Below are 18,512 nucleotides of genomic sequence, written 5' to 3' on the forward strand. Positions count from 1 at the left end.
AGCACGAGCCAACGACGGAACTCACAAGTTGGTCAGGTAGTTGACCGTGCGATAGACATGATGCGGTACAACTGCCCCTCATTCAGCCGAAATGATTCGCCTTCATTCCGAACTAGATTATGCCGATCAACACCACATTCTGCTTTCCCCAAATACATTTACTGGCAGGGCCTTCGTCTTTTAGAAATACTCTCCCAAAAGCAGTTTGTAAAACGGTTGTCCTCCTGGAAAAGGCTCTGTCTTCAAAGAATACCCGTGGCCCATGATCAGATAATCTGTTTTGCTGGAGTCGGTTTCCTATCAGACGGCGACGAACAACCTTTTCGTGGCTCAATAGTGATTGAAATTACTGGCAAAATGTTACCAGGTGGCATCGAACTTGTTAAACTTCATAACGAGAAAGTCACCTCACCCCTCGTAACTGTTGGCTCTAAGTGGGACGTTAACCATGTCAAAACCTGTTTGGTTAAGGTCACGTGTATGTCTGGTAAGCAGGAAAAGTTAGAGGGCACAAGACCAAGACAAGCGCAGTGACAATCCCAATGGATCCAAAGCTCTCTCAGAGCAGCAAATAACCACCACTGGAGAGGTAGAGGCCAACCCCTTGAAGCCCAACAGTTTGAGTGATAGTTTTACAATAAGGTAATTACCCTACTTCAGTTTGCTAGTACAGCTTCAACATGAACATGTTATCTGTTTTCTGTGTTACATACATACATACTTTACTTGATAAAGCAGGTTGTAAAATAGCAGCAAAATGCTGATGTGGACCTGCTATATAACAGCATAAAAGTAAAAAAAATTATGTAAAAAGTAAATCTAAACCACAACGCAGACACAGGATTGGGCTTCTGGCAGTCTTTATTGCAAAGTGTTACTGACAAACATATAACCTTTATTGACTTATACAATTAAAATCCTTTAAAATACAATAGAAATCAACTAGGTAAACTCACCACAATGACACCAAAAAATAAAAGACAAAAAACTAAAACACTAGGCTGTTCAGGAAGTGGGTGGGTGGGCAAATAATTCCCTATAGATGCTATATATTAACTGCTTGGAATGCTGTAGCAATGCCTATCAAACAGTCCAGGAAAAGTAGTCAGTAATACCTAAGTACCCCAACGGTAACTGAATGGTTCTTAAAGTCTTATGACTATCAGCATATGAGAAAGTCATATTCATATGACTGTACAGTATTGCTTAAGCTTGAATAAACTAGAAGCCAGTCTCCACTCTCTTTGAATGCTCACATTGTAGTCTAGATTTATATTAATAACCAGTTATCAATATCCACATGAAAATTTTAAGATAGTATAACAATAATGATGATGAAAAATAAGAGAAAGAAATTTCAAACATTTTTATTTTATACTAATATCAAAAATATATAAAAGCATTTGTGTTGTTGGTCACTGTTGGTTGCTGTTGAATTGGTACCAAATGAAATTTGGTCAACAGTCTTTGATTAGGTTTGCTTTGAAAGATGGACAGCTTGCCACTGATTTCAACTGGGTTGATAGATAGTTCTAAACTAGTAGTAATCAAAGATTAATAAGTGCGTTAGAAGTTCAATGAATTTAGCTAAAATCATACAAAAACAGAGGAGGAAATTAGTTGAGAGATTAAATGAGAAAGACGAAGTATTTAAAGAGCAACATGAACAATAGCAACTTTAATAGTGAAACCCAAATATGTAACCAAAGATGTTTATCTACTTAGTTACAATGTAGTTTAGATACTGATTGTGGGAGACTAACTTTTGTAACAGTAACATGAATGATAGTAACTTGAATAGTTACAAGGGATTGGTTAGTTGCAAGGGAAAATGTAATAAAACATGTTAGTCTACTCAGTATCTTGAAAAACTGAAAATGATAGAGTAGATTTTATAACAACAACATGAGGCTATGATGAAGTTCAAAATGCTATGAAAATTAGATTTTTCCATGTCTAAACGTTTCGTGTCTGTGTGTCATAGCATTGTTTAACAATTTTTCTTAACTTAACAGTAACCTGGATGATACTAACTCGATTAGTCACAAGGTAAAATGCAATAATTAAAACATGTCAATCTACTCATTTACAATGTAGTTCAGATACTAAATGAGTGAGACTAATTTTTGTAACGGTAACATGAATAATAGTAAATTGAATAGTTTCAAGAAAGTTATGAAGTTGGTAATGCTATGAAACTTTTTGCAATGTTTAAAAGTTCTGGTGTTTGCATGTCATACCATAGTTTAACAAAAAAATTTTAATAGTAACATGAATAGTAACTTGAATAGTTGCATGGGATTGGTTAGTTGCAAGAGAAAATGTAAAAAAACATGTCAATCTACTCAGTATCTTGAAAAACTGAAAGAGATAGACTAAATTTTATAACAACAACTGGAACATGAAGCTGTGATGAAGTTCAAAATGCTATGAAACTTAGATTTTTTTCCATGTCTAAATATTTCGTGTTTGTGTGTCATAGCATTGTTTAACTATTTTTCTTATCTTAACAGTAACCAGGGCCGGGTTGTTCAAAGCGTGATTAAGCAAACCCAGGGTTAGCGTCAATTTTTATTCCAGTTAAATTAATAACCAAAAGAGATTTTCTTAAGGATTCTTGCTCTTTAGTTTTATTTTTCGATTTGACTTCATGTGCAGCTTATAATTAGCTTTTGAAATCTTTTTAAACAAAAGAGATCAAATCTTTGATTAAGCTTTAATCGTGGGTTAGCAGTAATCGTCTTTTGAACAACTGGGCCCTGGATGATACTAACTCGATTAGTCACAAGGTAAAATGCAATAATTAAAACATGAGAATCTACTCATTTACAATGTAGTTTAGATACTAAATGAGCGAGACTAATTTTTCTAACAGTAACATGAATAATAGTAAATGGAATAGTTTCAAGAAAGTTTAATATGAAATTCAAAAATTAAGTGCTATAAAAGTTTTTGCGATATCTAAAAGTTTTAGTGTTTGTATCTCATAGCATGAATTATTAGTAACTTAAATAGTTACTAGAGATTGGTTTGTTACAAAGGAAAATGCAACAAAACATGTTAAATGGCAATTTTTTCAATGTCCACAAGTTTTCGCGTTTGCGTGTCAAAGCATACTTTAACTGTGTCTAGGTTTAAGACAGCCTCTGTGATTTCCTCCTCTGTTGTTTCATTTGCAATTAAGTGACAAATTGAAAACAACTTTGGCACTGCTTCTTGATAAACCTGTAGCTGAAGCTTCTGCAGTGGTTGTTTGGAGTTTTGGATATGGATCTTGAGTGTCCACTTTACACTGCAGCTGGTTGCCTTTTGTGTTACTTTGCAGTTATCGCAGACTGCAATTTTTCCCTTGATTGTAACTTTTTTTGAACATGAACAACAACAGTTGTATTTGGTGACACTGCTTATTCCTAGTATTTCTCCAATGGTTTCTGTTGTTGTTGAGATGTCACTGACTTCGTAATGGTAATTGGTAATGTTTGTTTGAAGGGTTCAGCGTCCTTGATGGTGTATAAATTATCTTGTTTTGGAGATAGATAGACAGATAGATAGATAGATAGATAGACGTTTATTAAGAATACCTTAATAGCAGCTGGAAGCTGAATTACAAAGGTGTACAAATTATATAATAGAACTATACAATAAAATCAAACCTAAAAGGGAACTAATTTACATATGGGCCCATATACAATTGTAATAGATGTCAATTAAAATGTCTTGCGCTTGCTGGAATGAAAGTATCTCTGAACCGATTTGTTTTAAAGGAAACTCTAAATGGTCTGCGTCGTCGTAACTCCATAAGTTGATCTCGGTTGTCGAAAGGCAGTAAGTGGTACAAACAATCCAAGGGATTGGAGACGATGTTGTTAAAGAATTTTAAGCAAAGGTCTTCCCTCCGATCCCTTAGGGTTTTCAGCTCTGCCATCTGAAGCACTTCTCTATAATGATTATCGTAACCGTATATAATTTTCAAGGCTCTCTTTTGGACACGCTCTAAACTTAAGCTCAAATAATCGGGGAGACTATAATGGTAGACCTGACATCCATAAAGTAAGACGGATTGAATGCAAGCAACATAAAAATTCACTAATTCTGGTGATGGTACCTTAGCTCGCTTTAACTGAGTTAAAAAGTAAAGGCGCTTAGCGGCCTTTTTAATCATCTCAGTAACGTGAGTGTTCCACTTGAGGTTGTCTTGAAAATACACACCCAGTAATTTCACGACACTAACGGCGCTAACCTTAGAGCCATTAATTTCTATGAGATCGTAGGAAGGAGGGGAGCGCACGAAGGAAACTCTTAGCTCATTACATTTTTTCGGATGAAGTTGAAACGAGTTAAGTGTTGACCAGGTAGCTACTTCGTTTATCATAGACTGAGCATTGCTAGGACCACCCTTGCTTATGATTTCATACACTGTCGTGTCATCTACATATTTTATACAATCACTGGCTGATGGTACTTTCAAATCATTTATCATAACCAAGAATAGCCACGGTCCCAATTTTGTTCCCTGCGGTACTCCTGCTCGGACCGATCCCCACTCTGAGAGACAATCATGTGCAAGTTTGACCCTTTGTTTCCTATCTTTAAGAAAGGCTATTATCCAATTAATGATGTAAGGGTTGATATTGTAGGTCGAGAGTTTCGATAGCAAGAGGCTGTGATCTATCAGATCGAAGGCTTTTCTATAGTCCAACGCAAAGATCCGCACGGTGTTCCCTGTTCTGTCTGTTGCTTGCGCCCAATTGTGCATCAGGTTTATCAATGCATGCGCAGTGGAGGATCCTGGAATACACCCAAATTGATCGGGTTCCAGGCGTTTCAGAAGTGCTGGTTTCACATGTTCATGGACGACGTAGTGCTCGGCAATTTTGGACAACGTTGGTGTCAGTGAAATAGGTCTCAAATCTTTCGCCGCATCCTCAACTATCTTTGTTTTGGGAAGAGGGGTGATGTTTGCACATTTCCAAATGTCCGGTAAAGTCCCTTGACTAATCGAGGAATTGATGATACAACGAAGAGGTTGAGCGAGCTCAGGAGCGAAGTCACGCAAGACCCAGTTTGGGATATTATCTGGGCCCCCAGCTTTGGAGGAGCTGACCGTACTAAGGCATTTGAAGGTAGCTTCCAGTGAAATAATGGGAGTTTTAAAACCCTCAGTGCTCACAGTTTCGATATTATCTAAAAGTGGGTCAAACGAAGCTTGAGGTTCTAGCAGAGCTGTGTTGATTTCATTAGCCAAGATCTTAAGGTTGATTGAGGTAGCTGGTTTACTTGCTAGGAGCTGATTTGCGACACTTGTAGATGTTTTGTTCACTCCACATAACCGCCTACATTCGGACCACCACATTTTAGGATTGTTTTCGGTCAAAACGCTGACTTTAGTGTTGTAATAAGAGCGTTTGCAGAGCTTCCGTTCCCTGTTTACTTTGTTCCGGTAGTAGTGGAACAATGGTTTGTTGTCTTGGTAATATGCTCTTTGACGGTGTGCTATAAGTGCCTTGAGTTTGGGTGAAATCCATGGTGCGTCGTTTCGGTGGAACTTAACTCGCTTTTTGGGAAGGATAGAATCTAACCCTATGTGAATTAGGTCACTGAAGTGAGCATACTGTTCTTGGACGCTATCTATAGTGTCGATTAATGACCAGTCGACCCCCGTCATATAACGACCAAAAGCCTGTTTGGACTCAGCGTTAACAGCACGTGTAGTAACCGTTCTGTTTGCAGGAATATTGGCCTTCGATCTAATTTTTGGAAACAAACCAACAGTACAATGATCGGATAGTCCGAAGGGCGGGAATGGAGAAGGTTTCTCGTAGTGTTCTGTAAGATTAGTTAGCACTTTGTCGAGTGTACTATCCCCTCTTGTTGGAAAATGGACGACTTGCGTGAGGCGGAACTGCTTAATAACTGGTGAAACATTTGCCCTGTTCCAGTCGCCAGCGAGAATTATACCTGCGCCAGGGATATCACTCTCTATCCTAGAGAGAGAATCCATCATGTAATCAAGGAGGGGCTCATCTTTGGCAGGCGGTGGAGGATGGTATACTGTACCAATGATAAGGCAGCTATAACCCCGGGGCAATCGGTTGGGCGTGATTTTGGCCCACAAAACCTCAGGGCCCTCGGGGTCAGGAGACTCATAGTCCCGTAGAATTGAGAATTTGATGGAATCTTTTACATATAGAGCCACACCCCCATGTAGCTTGTGGGTCCTATCTTTGCGTATGATGTTGTAGCCACTAATGTCAACTACGCTGTCATCAATAGAATCTTTCAGCCATGTCTCCGTTATACAACAAAGATCAAACTCGTGGGTGTTCAAAAAAATACGAAGTTCGTCCTTTGGTGTGTTCAAGTATCTTTGATTCTGAGATACTTTCATTCTCAAGTTGTTGAAGAAATAGGTGGACTGTGGTGTGACGCTGTCAACATGCTCACCCCAGAAAATAACTTTTATGTAACCAGATGGATCAACTATATAGCCTTCCTGTTTTTTGACAGGAGAATCTTGGATGACTATAGTTTTGGTCGCACTTAGATGTGATATCTTTCCTTTTATTGACACTAGCTGTTGTGGTGCTACTTTTGACAAGGATGCAATTGATGTGACATCATCTTGTGCTTTGTATGGAAAATCAGCTGTTGTTGAAGTGATGGTTGTGTTCCTGTTTATTACTACATCACTTCGTCCATACTTATTGCTGATGTTAAAATTTGAAATTTTAACCGGTGATCTTTGTGCGGCCATTGCATCAAGAGTTTCCTTCTTTTCAGTTGCAAAGCATACACTGCCAATGAGATCTTTCTCTGTCTGAAGGTGGCAGTTAAAGTAGCTTGTTGGTCCAGATTTTTTTACTGGTGAGACATTATGCACAAAGCAAGTTATGTCTTGTTTTTCTGTAGGAGGAGGTAAAAAGATATTTAGATTAATGTAATAAATTTGGCATGGATGGGATTACTGCATAAGGTAGCTTGTGTTATTTGAAAAAAACATATGTGTAAATATTAGTCTCCTTGTTTCATGTACTGTAAATCCTCTATTAAGCCCACAGGGGGCTTATTGTTTTAAGGCGCATTGGGGGGGGGGGGGGGGCTAAATAGAAAGGAAGGGCTTAGTAGAAGGGGAAGTGTTAAAATTTAGCAAAACAGGAGCAGTTCACCACTCATTAATTACTGTAATTAAGATTATTTTTAGTACAAATAACAGTGATATTTTGGCCAAAGTTCGCCACCAACATGCAAGAGGTGTGGGAAAAATAAATTGTATCATATAACTACATGAGAACATTAAAGGGTGACAAAAGTGATAGGAAACAGTGTACATCTAATACCTAGATGTTCAAAATAATATGTTTTATTAATGAGAGCATATAGAGCAGGTAAGGTTATAAAATGATTTTAAAACAAGAAGCATTAGTTTAATAGAAGAAAGGAACGTATAACCATAATATTTAAGTATGACCGGGAGATACATACCTGAAGCCATATTAGATCTCTGTCTTGTCTGTTGAAAAAAAAAAAATAAGGATGTATACAGATGTTTTAGGAGGGTGTTTAAAATACCTTTAAACCCTAGTTAATACAACACTCTGAAACATTACATGGAACTTTGCTTTAAATGTAGTTGGAAAGTGAACTATTTATAACCATAAAAAAAAATCATTTATGTATGCATGTGTTGAAGGCCGTATAATCAATTTATTCTAATTAATCAATTTTGGGTGCTGTACTGTTGTGAGTGACTTTGTTCGCATCACTCAACTTGGGATCAATTTATATTTGCTAGATTATATAGCCTGCTTTCTTCTTCAAGTCTATATTTTAAATTAGTGGATTTCTTAAGACTCTTAAGTCTTTCAAAAGTCATTGGTTCAATAATACAAGATGAAAGTGTTTTCACTCTGCTTATAGCTACATATGAAATGCCTGCAGTAGTTTCAGTCTGACCAATGTCAATCCATGCTTTTGGCAGTGTTAACCCTTGGCTCTTGTGTATTGTGATTGCCCAAGCAAGTTTGAGAGGCAACTGTTGTCTCTCATGTAAACCATCTAGTGTCTGTGAGGTTATTGTTATTGGGCATATAGGCACACATCGTGGAATGCTATCACTGATAGATGTACCTCTATACTCATTAAATTTTACTATGATAGCGACAGGCAAGTCTGGTGGTTGCTGGTTGTTTGCATAAATGAAATCTTCAACCGTTCCAGTTGCACCGCTACAAAGTCCAACATCTATCCATAGGTTCATGGTAAGCATTACATGTGCACCTTTTGCAAGGAAATGGTCGGTTGTAAACCTGACATGTCATCTGAACTTGTTTTCTTAGCTATATCACTAGAGTGACGTGCAGTGATGCAGGCTATTGGCTGATGAAGTTCTGATAACTGTTCAAAGTTATAATTAGCAACTTCTTCATTGCTGAAATAGAGCCTAGTGGCATCTTGAAACTCATTCACGTTCAATGCTATGGAAGGCTGTCTTGCCAAAAGAAGTTTCCAATCTTGCTCATTAGAATCTCCTGTGCGAAGGCGTATGAGTAAATCTCTAAACTGAGCTTGCTGTTGATTTAAGCCTTGAACCCTCTGGTTTACTGACAGTTTTACAACATTGCCAAACATGTGATAAGCTAAATAGCCTTGTTCACCTGTAGAACTGGAGGGTTTCGAATGATATAATGGCTTATCTGCCACTGGAGGCAATTGAGCTGGGTCACCAACTAATATCATGGATTTACCACCAAATACTTCGTCATTTTTGCCTGTTGCTTGTCGGCAGCGTCTATCAATCCAGCCAAACAATGTTTGTCCTAGCATAGAGTATTCATCAATTAGGATATAACTGATATCTTTCAGCTTGGTTTGTAATGTGACAAGCCCTTGTCCTGTTAATTCTTTGTTATGTCTTGGGCCAACAGGCAATTTTAATAGTGAATGGATTGTACATCCGTTTATGTTAAATGAAGCTTTGCCAGTTGTGGCAGTCACTGCACAAGAGTGTTGGAGCAGGTTTCGGATGGCATTAATGAGGTAACTTTTCCCTGTACCGGCAACTCCAAGTATAATAAGAAGCAATGGATCTTTAGGGCAGGCTTGTTCAGAATGTGCTTTCACCATATTGTAGGCATGTCTTTGCATGTCACTGAATGTATTAACATCAATATTTTGTTGTTGCAAACCAAAGGTAGAATCCAAAGTATCTTTCTTAGTTTTTATCCAGGATGGCATTTCCTGTATTACGTGATTTGCATACTTAATCTTGTCATTTTGCCAGTCATAATCAGGCTGAGAGGTTTGTTGTGTTATATTATCTTGGTTAACAAAATACCCAGGTATGAGATCTGCTAAATCCATCCACTCTTCACGCTGTGGAAACTCTTCTGAAGAGTGCTCTATATTTGGTTCCTCTTCTGTGTTATTCTGTACACTTTGTAGTTTTTCATACCAGTCAGGAACATGCTCTTCAGCATATGGTGTTTGTAGAAATTCCTTCCATTTTGTGATGTATATTTCATCAGTGCCTTCCTGACAATCCCAGGCATTGTCTTGTGTAGTATGCCAAGGTTTGTGCTTAAGTAACTGATATTTGCAATAAAGTCCAAAATTTGGACCTTTTGAATTGGAAGAAAATACTGGAAGAACTCTGGGAATCATGTTATGAGGCTGAACTGTTAGTTTGTTGTTGACAAGTTTGTATTTTGTTGCAAAATGAATGAAATTAAGAGCCATTATATCTGGGATGGTTTGAATATATTTTTCCCTTTTAGCGTAAGTATCAAGCAATGAGTCATTGGTTACAGTATCTCCATCATTTGTTATAGTTTTGATTCTACGTGAACCATTTAGACTAATAGGTACCACATTAAATGATGAGCTGACAAGTTTCAGTGACATGAGATGATGCATAGTCTCTTGTGCAGAGAAGTCACGTTGGCCAAGTGACTTCATTATCACTTTTTTTTATCAATTTTGTAGGGTTGCTATTGTTGTTGCAATTACGGACAATAGAATTAAATGTAAGTTTCATTACAGGTGACTTTGGTTCACCTTTTGAAGCATATTTTGCAAGGTATTCAACACATGCATGATAATCAATGATCACTTGAATATCACAGTTTGCCCTCCAGCCTTGAAGCTGAAGTCGTTGGTGATTATTGAGTCTGCTATCATTCCTCTTTGTTATGATCTTTGCTTTGTATTGAGTGCTTAGATCTTTTGTATGAATGGGCTCAAACTCTAGTTTTGTATTAACACAAGGTTCAAATGGAAACTTAAATCTACATTTCAGTTCTGTTTCGTTTTGTTTCTTTCTAAGACAATAGTTTGTACTACAGCGAGTGTGCCTTTGTACAGTATTCAACAAATCAACATAATCTTGTTCAGAGTCTTGTAAACTTACAAGGTCCTTGTGACACTTTTGACAAGGATGAATAGAGGGCTTCACCCATGTGCCATTATCTGGTGGATCTGGATTATATGTAGACAATAACCAATCTACATACTGACAAACTACCTGGGAAGCCTTTTTCCCATCCACTATCTGTTGATTGAGTTCTAGTATATTGACTTGCTCAGCTGTATTAGTGGACATTTCAGCCAAATAGCCTTTTAGAGCTGTTTCTGAGAGTTTACATAAACCTGGATCATTTTTCAGCTTTGCTACACCATGACAATGTATACTACCTCTAGCTTGATATTCAAATCTGTACCAGTGCCACTCAGCATCTAGTGAATTGTATAACCAGTATTTAATAAAACTTTCTAAACGCTGTGTAAAGAACCAGTCTGTAATATGAGGATTGTTAATCACATTCTGCCGTTTGTTGTCAGTTGAATTATTACTGACTGAGTTGCCAAAAATTGCATGAAGTTCAGGCCAATGCATATCAGCAGAGGAGAATGTGAAAAAGAATGTTGGAGCTCCAGCATGGGCTATTATTGCTTTTAAATCTTCTTTAGCTTTGTGCCAATAAGCATTAGAACCAGTAATGTTACTAAGATAGCGTGATATCTTAGATATAAACATACTTGTGTTATTGCTAGTTGCCATTTGCCGCAGCTCCTCAGCAGTCAAATGAGCTTCTCAACAACAACAACAACAACCTTTATTTATGTGTCAAATCTAAAATAGCAGTTATACAACCACTAACTGGGGACACTAAATACTACCTAAAAATTTGAGAAATTTAAAAATAAAACAATATATATGTACAATTTAAAATCTAACCTAAGTCTTACATAAAAGGCAGTTTTCACATTTACTATCAGTCAATTTAGAAACAAGGTCTATTCTACGTATGTTACATTTAAAAGATGATATGGATGTCAGTTCTCTTACATTTCTTGGTACAATTGCCCATATTTTGGGTCCCATATATCTAAGCGAATGTTTTCCAAAAGTGACAGTATTAAATCTAGGTATACCAAAATCATTATTACGCAGTGTGTACCTAAGTTGTGGAATTTGAAAAAGGCTACATATGTAATTAGGAGATAAATTGTTCTTTACCTTATACATAAGAATGGCTATGTCCTGTAGTCTTCTGTTCTGCAGTGTACTTAGGTTAGCCATGTCTAATAATTTATCATAACTACTCCCCTTATCACAGTAAACTGCCCTAAGTGCCCTTTCTTGAATACGTTCCAATTTTCTAGTATCACTCGCCCTACAAAAATGCCAGACAAGATGGCTGTATGTTAAATACGGAAGAATGGCTGCCTTAAACAACTTCAGCTTGGTGTCTGTTGGTATCATATTCCTGAGCCTCATCAGGACTCCAACACGCTGGCTACTCCTCTTACAAATGTTAGCAATGTGTTCATCAAATTGAAGCCTATTGTCTATATATACCCCAAGAAGTTTTAAACACTTGGTAGATTTAACTTCATTGTCATCAATTATAATACTATCCATATCATTATTTTTATTCCCAAGTGTCATTGTCTGATACTTGTCATAGTTCCCTTTTAAGAAATTCGATCTATACCATCTGGAGGCTAATTCGGCACTTGCTATTAACTTATCATGCACCTCAGTAACATTACTGCCTGCAGCATGGAACTGGTGGTCGTCTGCATACATATTGATATTAGAATTAGAATTTACACTGTATGTCAGATCATTTTGGAACATGTTCCATATCAATGGTCCAAATGCGGAGCCCTGTGGACATCCCCTTGACCCCCTCTCCCACTCACTCACTGTGGATCCCAACTTCACCCTATTGTACCGATCAGTGAAGTAGGAGTCCAACAATTTTAGACTGTTCCCCCGAATACCATAAGCCTTTAATTTAGCAAGTGTGAGTGGATAGTAGAGGGAATCAAAGGCTTTACTCATGTCCGTAGAAAGAACACCTACCACTTTATGTTCATCTAAAGATATCTTCCAATTCTCTGTCATAGCCAGTAGAGCTGTTTCGCAGCTATGATTTTTCCTGTAGGCTGTCAGTTTATCACATAATTTATCATTGAAACTATAATTAAGCTGTTTACTAAGTAACTGTTCAAAAATCTTATTTATAGTAACTTGTACAGTTATGGGCCTATAGTTCTTTTTCTCATGGGGGTCCTCTTTCTTAAATACTGGTGTCCACTCTCCTTTCTTCCACACCGCAGGCCACTCACCCAATGTTATACATGAATTGTATAATGCTGTCAGAGGCCCTGATAGTTCTCTAGCACCCAGCTTAAATGCTTTGGGGGGGACACCATCCCAACCAGTACTCTTTCTGGGGTTAATACTTTCCAGTGCGGTCTCCACCTCAAGTATCTCCAGATTCCGAAACTGGAAGTCTTGATGGCCTATCATATTCTCTGTGATATTCCGAACACTTGAATGAGTCACAAAAGAAGAGTCAGTAATGCCTTCTGTGTCACCAATACCATCAGCAATGGTAGAAAAATAGTGACATAGATGATTTGCAATCTTACTTTGATCATGACTTATCGCTCCTTCAATGTTTAAGCTCAACTCATTAGTGGTACCCTTATTCCTCTTTTCACTCAAGAAGGGCATAAATGTTTTATAGAACTCACCAGGCTTACATTTCAATTTAGTAGTTTGATCTTTCCAATACTCCCTTATCGCCTTTCTCCTGAGTCTAGTGGCCTCGTTTCTTGCTTTACGTTTAGCCTCCCAATTCTCTCTGTTTTGCACCTTCAGATATTTCTTTGCTGCTCTTCTCTTAGCCCTAATGGCTTTTTTCCATTCGTTTGTCATATAAGGGACATCTTGAGTCCTCACTCTCATTTTCTTTTCCGGAAGATGCTCATCAACAATACTAGATAACAATGTTTCCAAAAAACTGGTCTTATCATCAGCAGTATCAAAAATTTCACCTACATGCCAGGGAGCCTGCATCAGTTCGTCCTTATACTTTTCTGCGTCAAGATGTTTAAATGATCTAAATTTAACAATCTTGCCTTTTTGAGGTTTTACCTTCTCATTCAAGAACCCATATACAAGTGCATGATCACTGATCTCTGGGTTATATACTCCACAGTCACCAAACAATTGTGGTTGGTTGGTGAGAATAACATCTATCAGACTGTGTGTAGTAATTGATCCTTGCATTTGTATCCTTGTAGGTGTGGTTATCATACAGTCAAATCCCTGTTCCACTTCAAGGTCAAGCAGTAGTTTACCCTCAGTGCTATCTGGCTTAAGCCTATTCAAATTCAAGTCACCAGTCATTATAACAGTTGAGTACTGCAATCCAGCCCAGTTGGAAATATGGCTCAGTTCTTCTTCTAGCAATAGTTGATAACTTCCAGTGACTTTCTTTGGTGGCCTATAGATAGCCACGACTATTGCATTTCTTGATTTAAGGCCAATCTCTAGTGCCAGAGGCTCGATTGTTTTGTATTTCCTTTCAATGGATATCCTCTTAGATTGTATCTTGGAAGAAACAAACATGAGAACTCCACCACCTCCTTTCTTCCTATCATTCCGGTGTAAATAATAACCCGGTATGAGAAACTGACAATCTGGGTACGATCCATCAATTTTTGTCTCACTTACAGCCATAATTTGCACAGTTGATTTGAGAATAATATCCTTCAATTCCTCAAATTTATTCTGGATACTGTTTATATTTAAATGACACACCAATAAATCCTTGCCATTCTTTTGTCTGGCAGTTTGAAGTGGGTCAATCATCAGTGTAGCGTCCTCCTGTTCCAAGTCAGTCTCCACTACCTCCTCCGAAATTGCCAACGATTCAGTAATATAATTGCTCACATCATAGAATGGTAGCTGTTCCATTAAATGTCTAGAAATACACATTGGGCAGATCCAAACTTGGTTTGCAAACTGCTGCATGCGTTTGTACTCGAAAGGCTTCACACCACCACATTTAATGTGGTACTCACTTGAACATGAAGCACAGCATAATACACGATGATTACGAGCGATAGATCTTAAGCATGTGCTGCATTTATCAGGCCCTGGATTTGGTGAAATATCGCCACTGACTGCTAACCTTTCCAGCTGAAAAGTCGACTCTGAGTTCGAATATCGCTTGACCCTTGCTGCAAAGTAAGCGGTTGATGGTTTGTAAAATCCAATATGGCGGATAGCCATGTGGCGACGAATGTCGAAGAATATCACCAAATTCACGTTAAATGAAGCGAGAGTCGGCCGAGTTTCGAAGCCATTAGATTCACTGATGACTCTGCCAGCGAAATATACATCTGGCCAGAGTAAATGTGTGCAAAATACGCCAAGAAAGTACAGACTTACTGGGACTATCAAAGACACAGCCGCCATTACGCGTTATTGAGAGTGAGTCCTGGGTTTTGTTTTAGGAACATGCCTGTCTGTTGCAGAATACGTTTTCTTTGTATCATATTCAATGCCCAGTAACCAAATCTGGGGTGAGTAGCAAAGCGATATACCCATTTGTCATTCTTGTTTTCTCCAAACTTTAAAAGGTGCTTTACTCTTTCTCCGAGTGGTATATCTCGGCGTAATGATGGGTTAGTAGGATCACCCTTACCATCTGGAAATAATGTTGGGAAAGCCATTGTTGCTAAATAGGGAGTTACATACTCGTTTAATGGTTCACTGCCAACTGTTGGCCAGGGCAAGTGATAAGAATCATTAGACAATTGTTGGCGCACAGCTTCTATTTCTTGCTGCTGACACTCTGGAATAGGCAGAAAACTACTCATTTCAGTACCCTCATTATAAACAATGTCATCTTCATTTTGAGGACCTAAGTCAGGTTCACATGTGGCATCCAAATCTATATTCTCTGTTTCAACCGAGAGAAGACCATGTGGAACACCATGTTCTGGTAAAGAATTTAAAGAATTTTGATTGATGGTTATGTCCTTGTAGTGTGAGTTATTATTAACAAGCCATTGTAGTGCATCAGCTACATTTTGCCTTCGCACTGTCACATCTTTAAAACTGTTCTCTTTACCTTTCATCTTAACAACAATAACAGATAGATCTTTTGGGTATCTAGGCAGAGAATGTGCTAGTTCAGCTATATCCTGAGGCAAATTGATACAGTGGCCTGAATAGCCCCTTTGTCCACCAGGTTTTATGTAAACTCGCATAACAGGAAGTGCATGTGCAATAAGCATTTCTTCTACTTGGGTTAACCCCTGCAGTTGTAAAGGTACTAATGATGGCACCATGTCATTTTCCTTAGAAAACTTTTTTGGTTGTTGTTTATCTCGTATGCACCTCTGACACTGGTAGTGATCAACCTTCCTTGGACTGGATTTCAATGGCCATGCTTTAAAACAGACAGTGCATTAGCAAACTGAATACTGATTGGACTTATGAAAATCGTTCATGTTATTTTGTGCATGTTTTTGTTCGTGAACTGGACCAGCAGAGCTCTCTTTTTGTCCTGCAGAAATTGTTTGAGACCTTTTATAACTGGCTCTCCTATTTGCAAGTCTCTCTTTTCGCTTTTCAACAGTTTCTTCAGACGTTCTTTTTCTATAAGAGTCTTTGTAACTTTTTAGTCTCTCTTTTTGCTTTTCAACAGTTTCTTCAGACACTCTTTTTCTATAAGTGTCTCTCTTATTTTTAAGTCTCTCTTTTCGCTTTTCAGCAGTTTCTTCAGACATTGTTTTTCTATAAGTGCCTCTCTTATCTTCAAGTCTGCTTGCCCTTTCATTAGCTGTTTCTGTATATTTGACTCTTTTCATGTAATTTCTGTGCTTAAGAAGTCTACCATGTCTGTTTTCATTGGTTTCTGATAATTTTCTCTTTATGCATGTGAGTTTGTTTTTATATCTACTGTTTTTGTTAGTCAATGTTGAAACATAATGCAACTCGTTAATATATCCAATAAATATTGTCTTTCGTCCATCCTGATCAGCAACAGGAGTTAAGATTGTACTTTCAGGTGAATTTATATTAGACTGTGTGATATGAATGACACAGTTGTATGCATTGGCCACAGCTTGCATTATGATGTTATCACACCATGTGCCTTGTTTTGACATTTGTTGAATATAGTTATTCCAGTGATCATTAGAAATGCTTTCAATATACAATTCTGGGTAACTCTGTAAATGGCCAATTCCAGCCATACGAATTTCAAGATGCAAGTCAGCAGTCCTATACAGTTGGTGTGAAACTGATTTAAAGAAACGATCTCCAAATCCACCTACATCATGTGGTATAAGTCCTATGAGACGAAGCCTTTCAGTTAAACAATCCCATGGTAAATCATGACTAACAGCATTCTCAGGAGACATACCTCCATTTAATTTTGAATTATCATTATGAGTTTGAGGAAAGCTTTTTCCACCAGAATTCATTAAATCTGCCACACGGATATGTGTTTGTCTACAGTTACATGTAGAATAGTTATCTGTTGTTGTAAATTTTCTTTTCTGTATGTTCATGTAAAAAACAAATTTACTATAATAATGATCATTGGTATACCAGAATTTCCAGGTGTTGTAATTTCTACATAAATTAGTGATAAAAGAACTGTCTGGAAGATGTTGTCTTACAAAAGACTTGATTCTATTCCTAGACTTCGTATTACTTAGTGCCTTTAGAATTATTTTAACAGGAACGCGAGATGGTTCCCTGTCCCTTTTCCTCTGACAATTCACTCTTTTCTTACGAACTTCAACATTTTCAGAAATAGTTACACTATGATTTTCAATTTTCTTAGAAGAATAACTTGTCAAAGCCTTATCATGATCTTGTGAACTACAATCACCACTTATCAGCCCGGTAACCATTTGACTTTTGTCACTTTTCATTTGGCGCAATGGCCATCGAGCAGAATGACTCGGTTTATTTGCTTTGTGACCACAACGGGTCATGACTCGGTTTGTTTGGTTTGTATTTGTGACCGCTATGGGTCAAAGCACAATGGCTTGGTAGATTTGCTTTGAGACAACTTTGTGTCAGAGTTATCGGTTGATTTGCTTTGTTGTTCGGCAAATTCGAGGACATCAATTCAAAGCAGGAGAGCAGCGAAGGTCTTCGGTTTGTTGTAGTTCGGACAACGCCGACATCGGGCTTTCTACATGCTCTTGGAGTACTAAAAAGTTTCCTGGTAAGGCTTTGACAAGTTGAAGCGATGAACTTTTTAAGAAACATCGCATGAAGTTTGAGAAAAATAAATGAACTTACCGAATAATCCAAAGATATCCACGGAGGCGACACGGACGCACGAGCAGCTTGCACTCGCTGGCCGGCTATTAGGCTTAAAATTCGTGCGCGCGCTTAATAATTATTCAAAATGGCGCAGATTTTGAACATCGCCCGTCCAAGTAACCAAAAATCTCGAATCTTCACGCCTGGCATGCACAGGTATCCCATCGACCACAGGATCCCCAAAGATTACGAAGCGTTCTCCTAACGTCGAACGCAACAATGCTAGCATGGTGAACAAAAGAATTATGAAGTAATTTAGAATTAGAGTGAAAAAGTTCAAACTTAAGGTTGTCCGACGGATTGTAGTTTGTTCTGTGTTTAGAGAATAATTTTGTGATACCAGTGGGTGTTTGTTTGTAGCAATGTAAGCTAGTCTTTTCTGTGTTTACCTGCAACAATTCAGCATTCCAAAGCAAAGCAGCATAAGTCACCTAAAATGGTACTTGAATTAATGTGTAGGTAAAAGATAAGGGCAGGTTGTATGAAGGCTGATCACTATCAACATCCTGTCCTAAATTCTGTAATGTAAAACCTGCATGATTTGCTGTGTTAAGCAAAATTCTATTATTAAGATAGCAAAATTGAAATTGAATAAACTGAAAAGAATCTGTAAATGGACTTCACACTTCAAACTAAATCAACACTTAGGCTGCTGTTATGCATACAATTATGTAAATGTGTATTAGTTTGAAGGATTCTTAATAGTTTTCACATTTTCTAATAAAAAGTATACTCAAGTTTCTGAAAGAAAGCTGAACTTGAGGTTTTTTTACATCAACAGGTGATTCACTAGCATCAAAATACATAGATTTACTGATAAAATTATGAGCAATTCACTCTGGAGGAAACAGACTACCTCACT

At 37.8% G+C, this 18,512-nt stretch overlaps 1 protein-coding gene and 1 pseudogene across 1 annotated transcript; both read right to left on the reverse strand.

The window, feature by feature from the left end:
• Positions 1-2,016: 2,016 nt before the first annotated feature.
• LOC131775082 (uncharacterized) lies at positions 2,017-10,225 on the reverse strand (annotated as a pseudogene).
• Positions 10,226-15,774: 5,549 nt separating this feature from the next.
• LOC136280373 (OTU domain-containing protein 5-A-like) lies at positions 15,775-16,731 on the reverse strand. The gene has a single exon (XM_066165378.1). The coding sequence runs from the start codon at positions 16,729-16,731 to the stop codon at positions 15,775-15,777; it is 957 nt and encodes a 318-aa protein (XP_066021475.1).
• Positions 16,732-18,512: the final 1,781 nt, after the last annotated feature.

The sequence above is a fragment of the Pocillopora verrucosa genome, chromosome 4 (assembly GCF_036669915.1).
Source record: "Pocillopora verrucosa isolate sample1 chromosome 4, ASM3666991v2, whole genome shotgun sequence".
NCBI lineage: Eukaryota > Metazoa > Cnidaria > Anthozoa > Scleractinia > Pocilloporidae > Pocillopora > Pocillopora verrucosa.

Bases quoted from the DNA above. Each gene is read 5' to 3' on its own strand.
- LOC136280373 (XM_066165378.1), bottom strand. From the start codon at position 16,731: ATGTCTCCTGAGAATGCTGTTAGTCATGATTTACCATGGGATTGTTTA.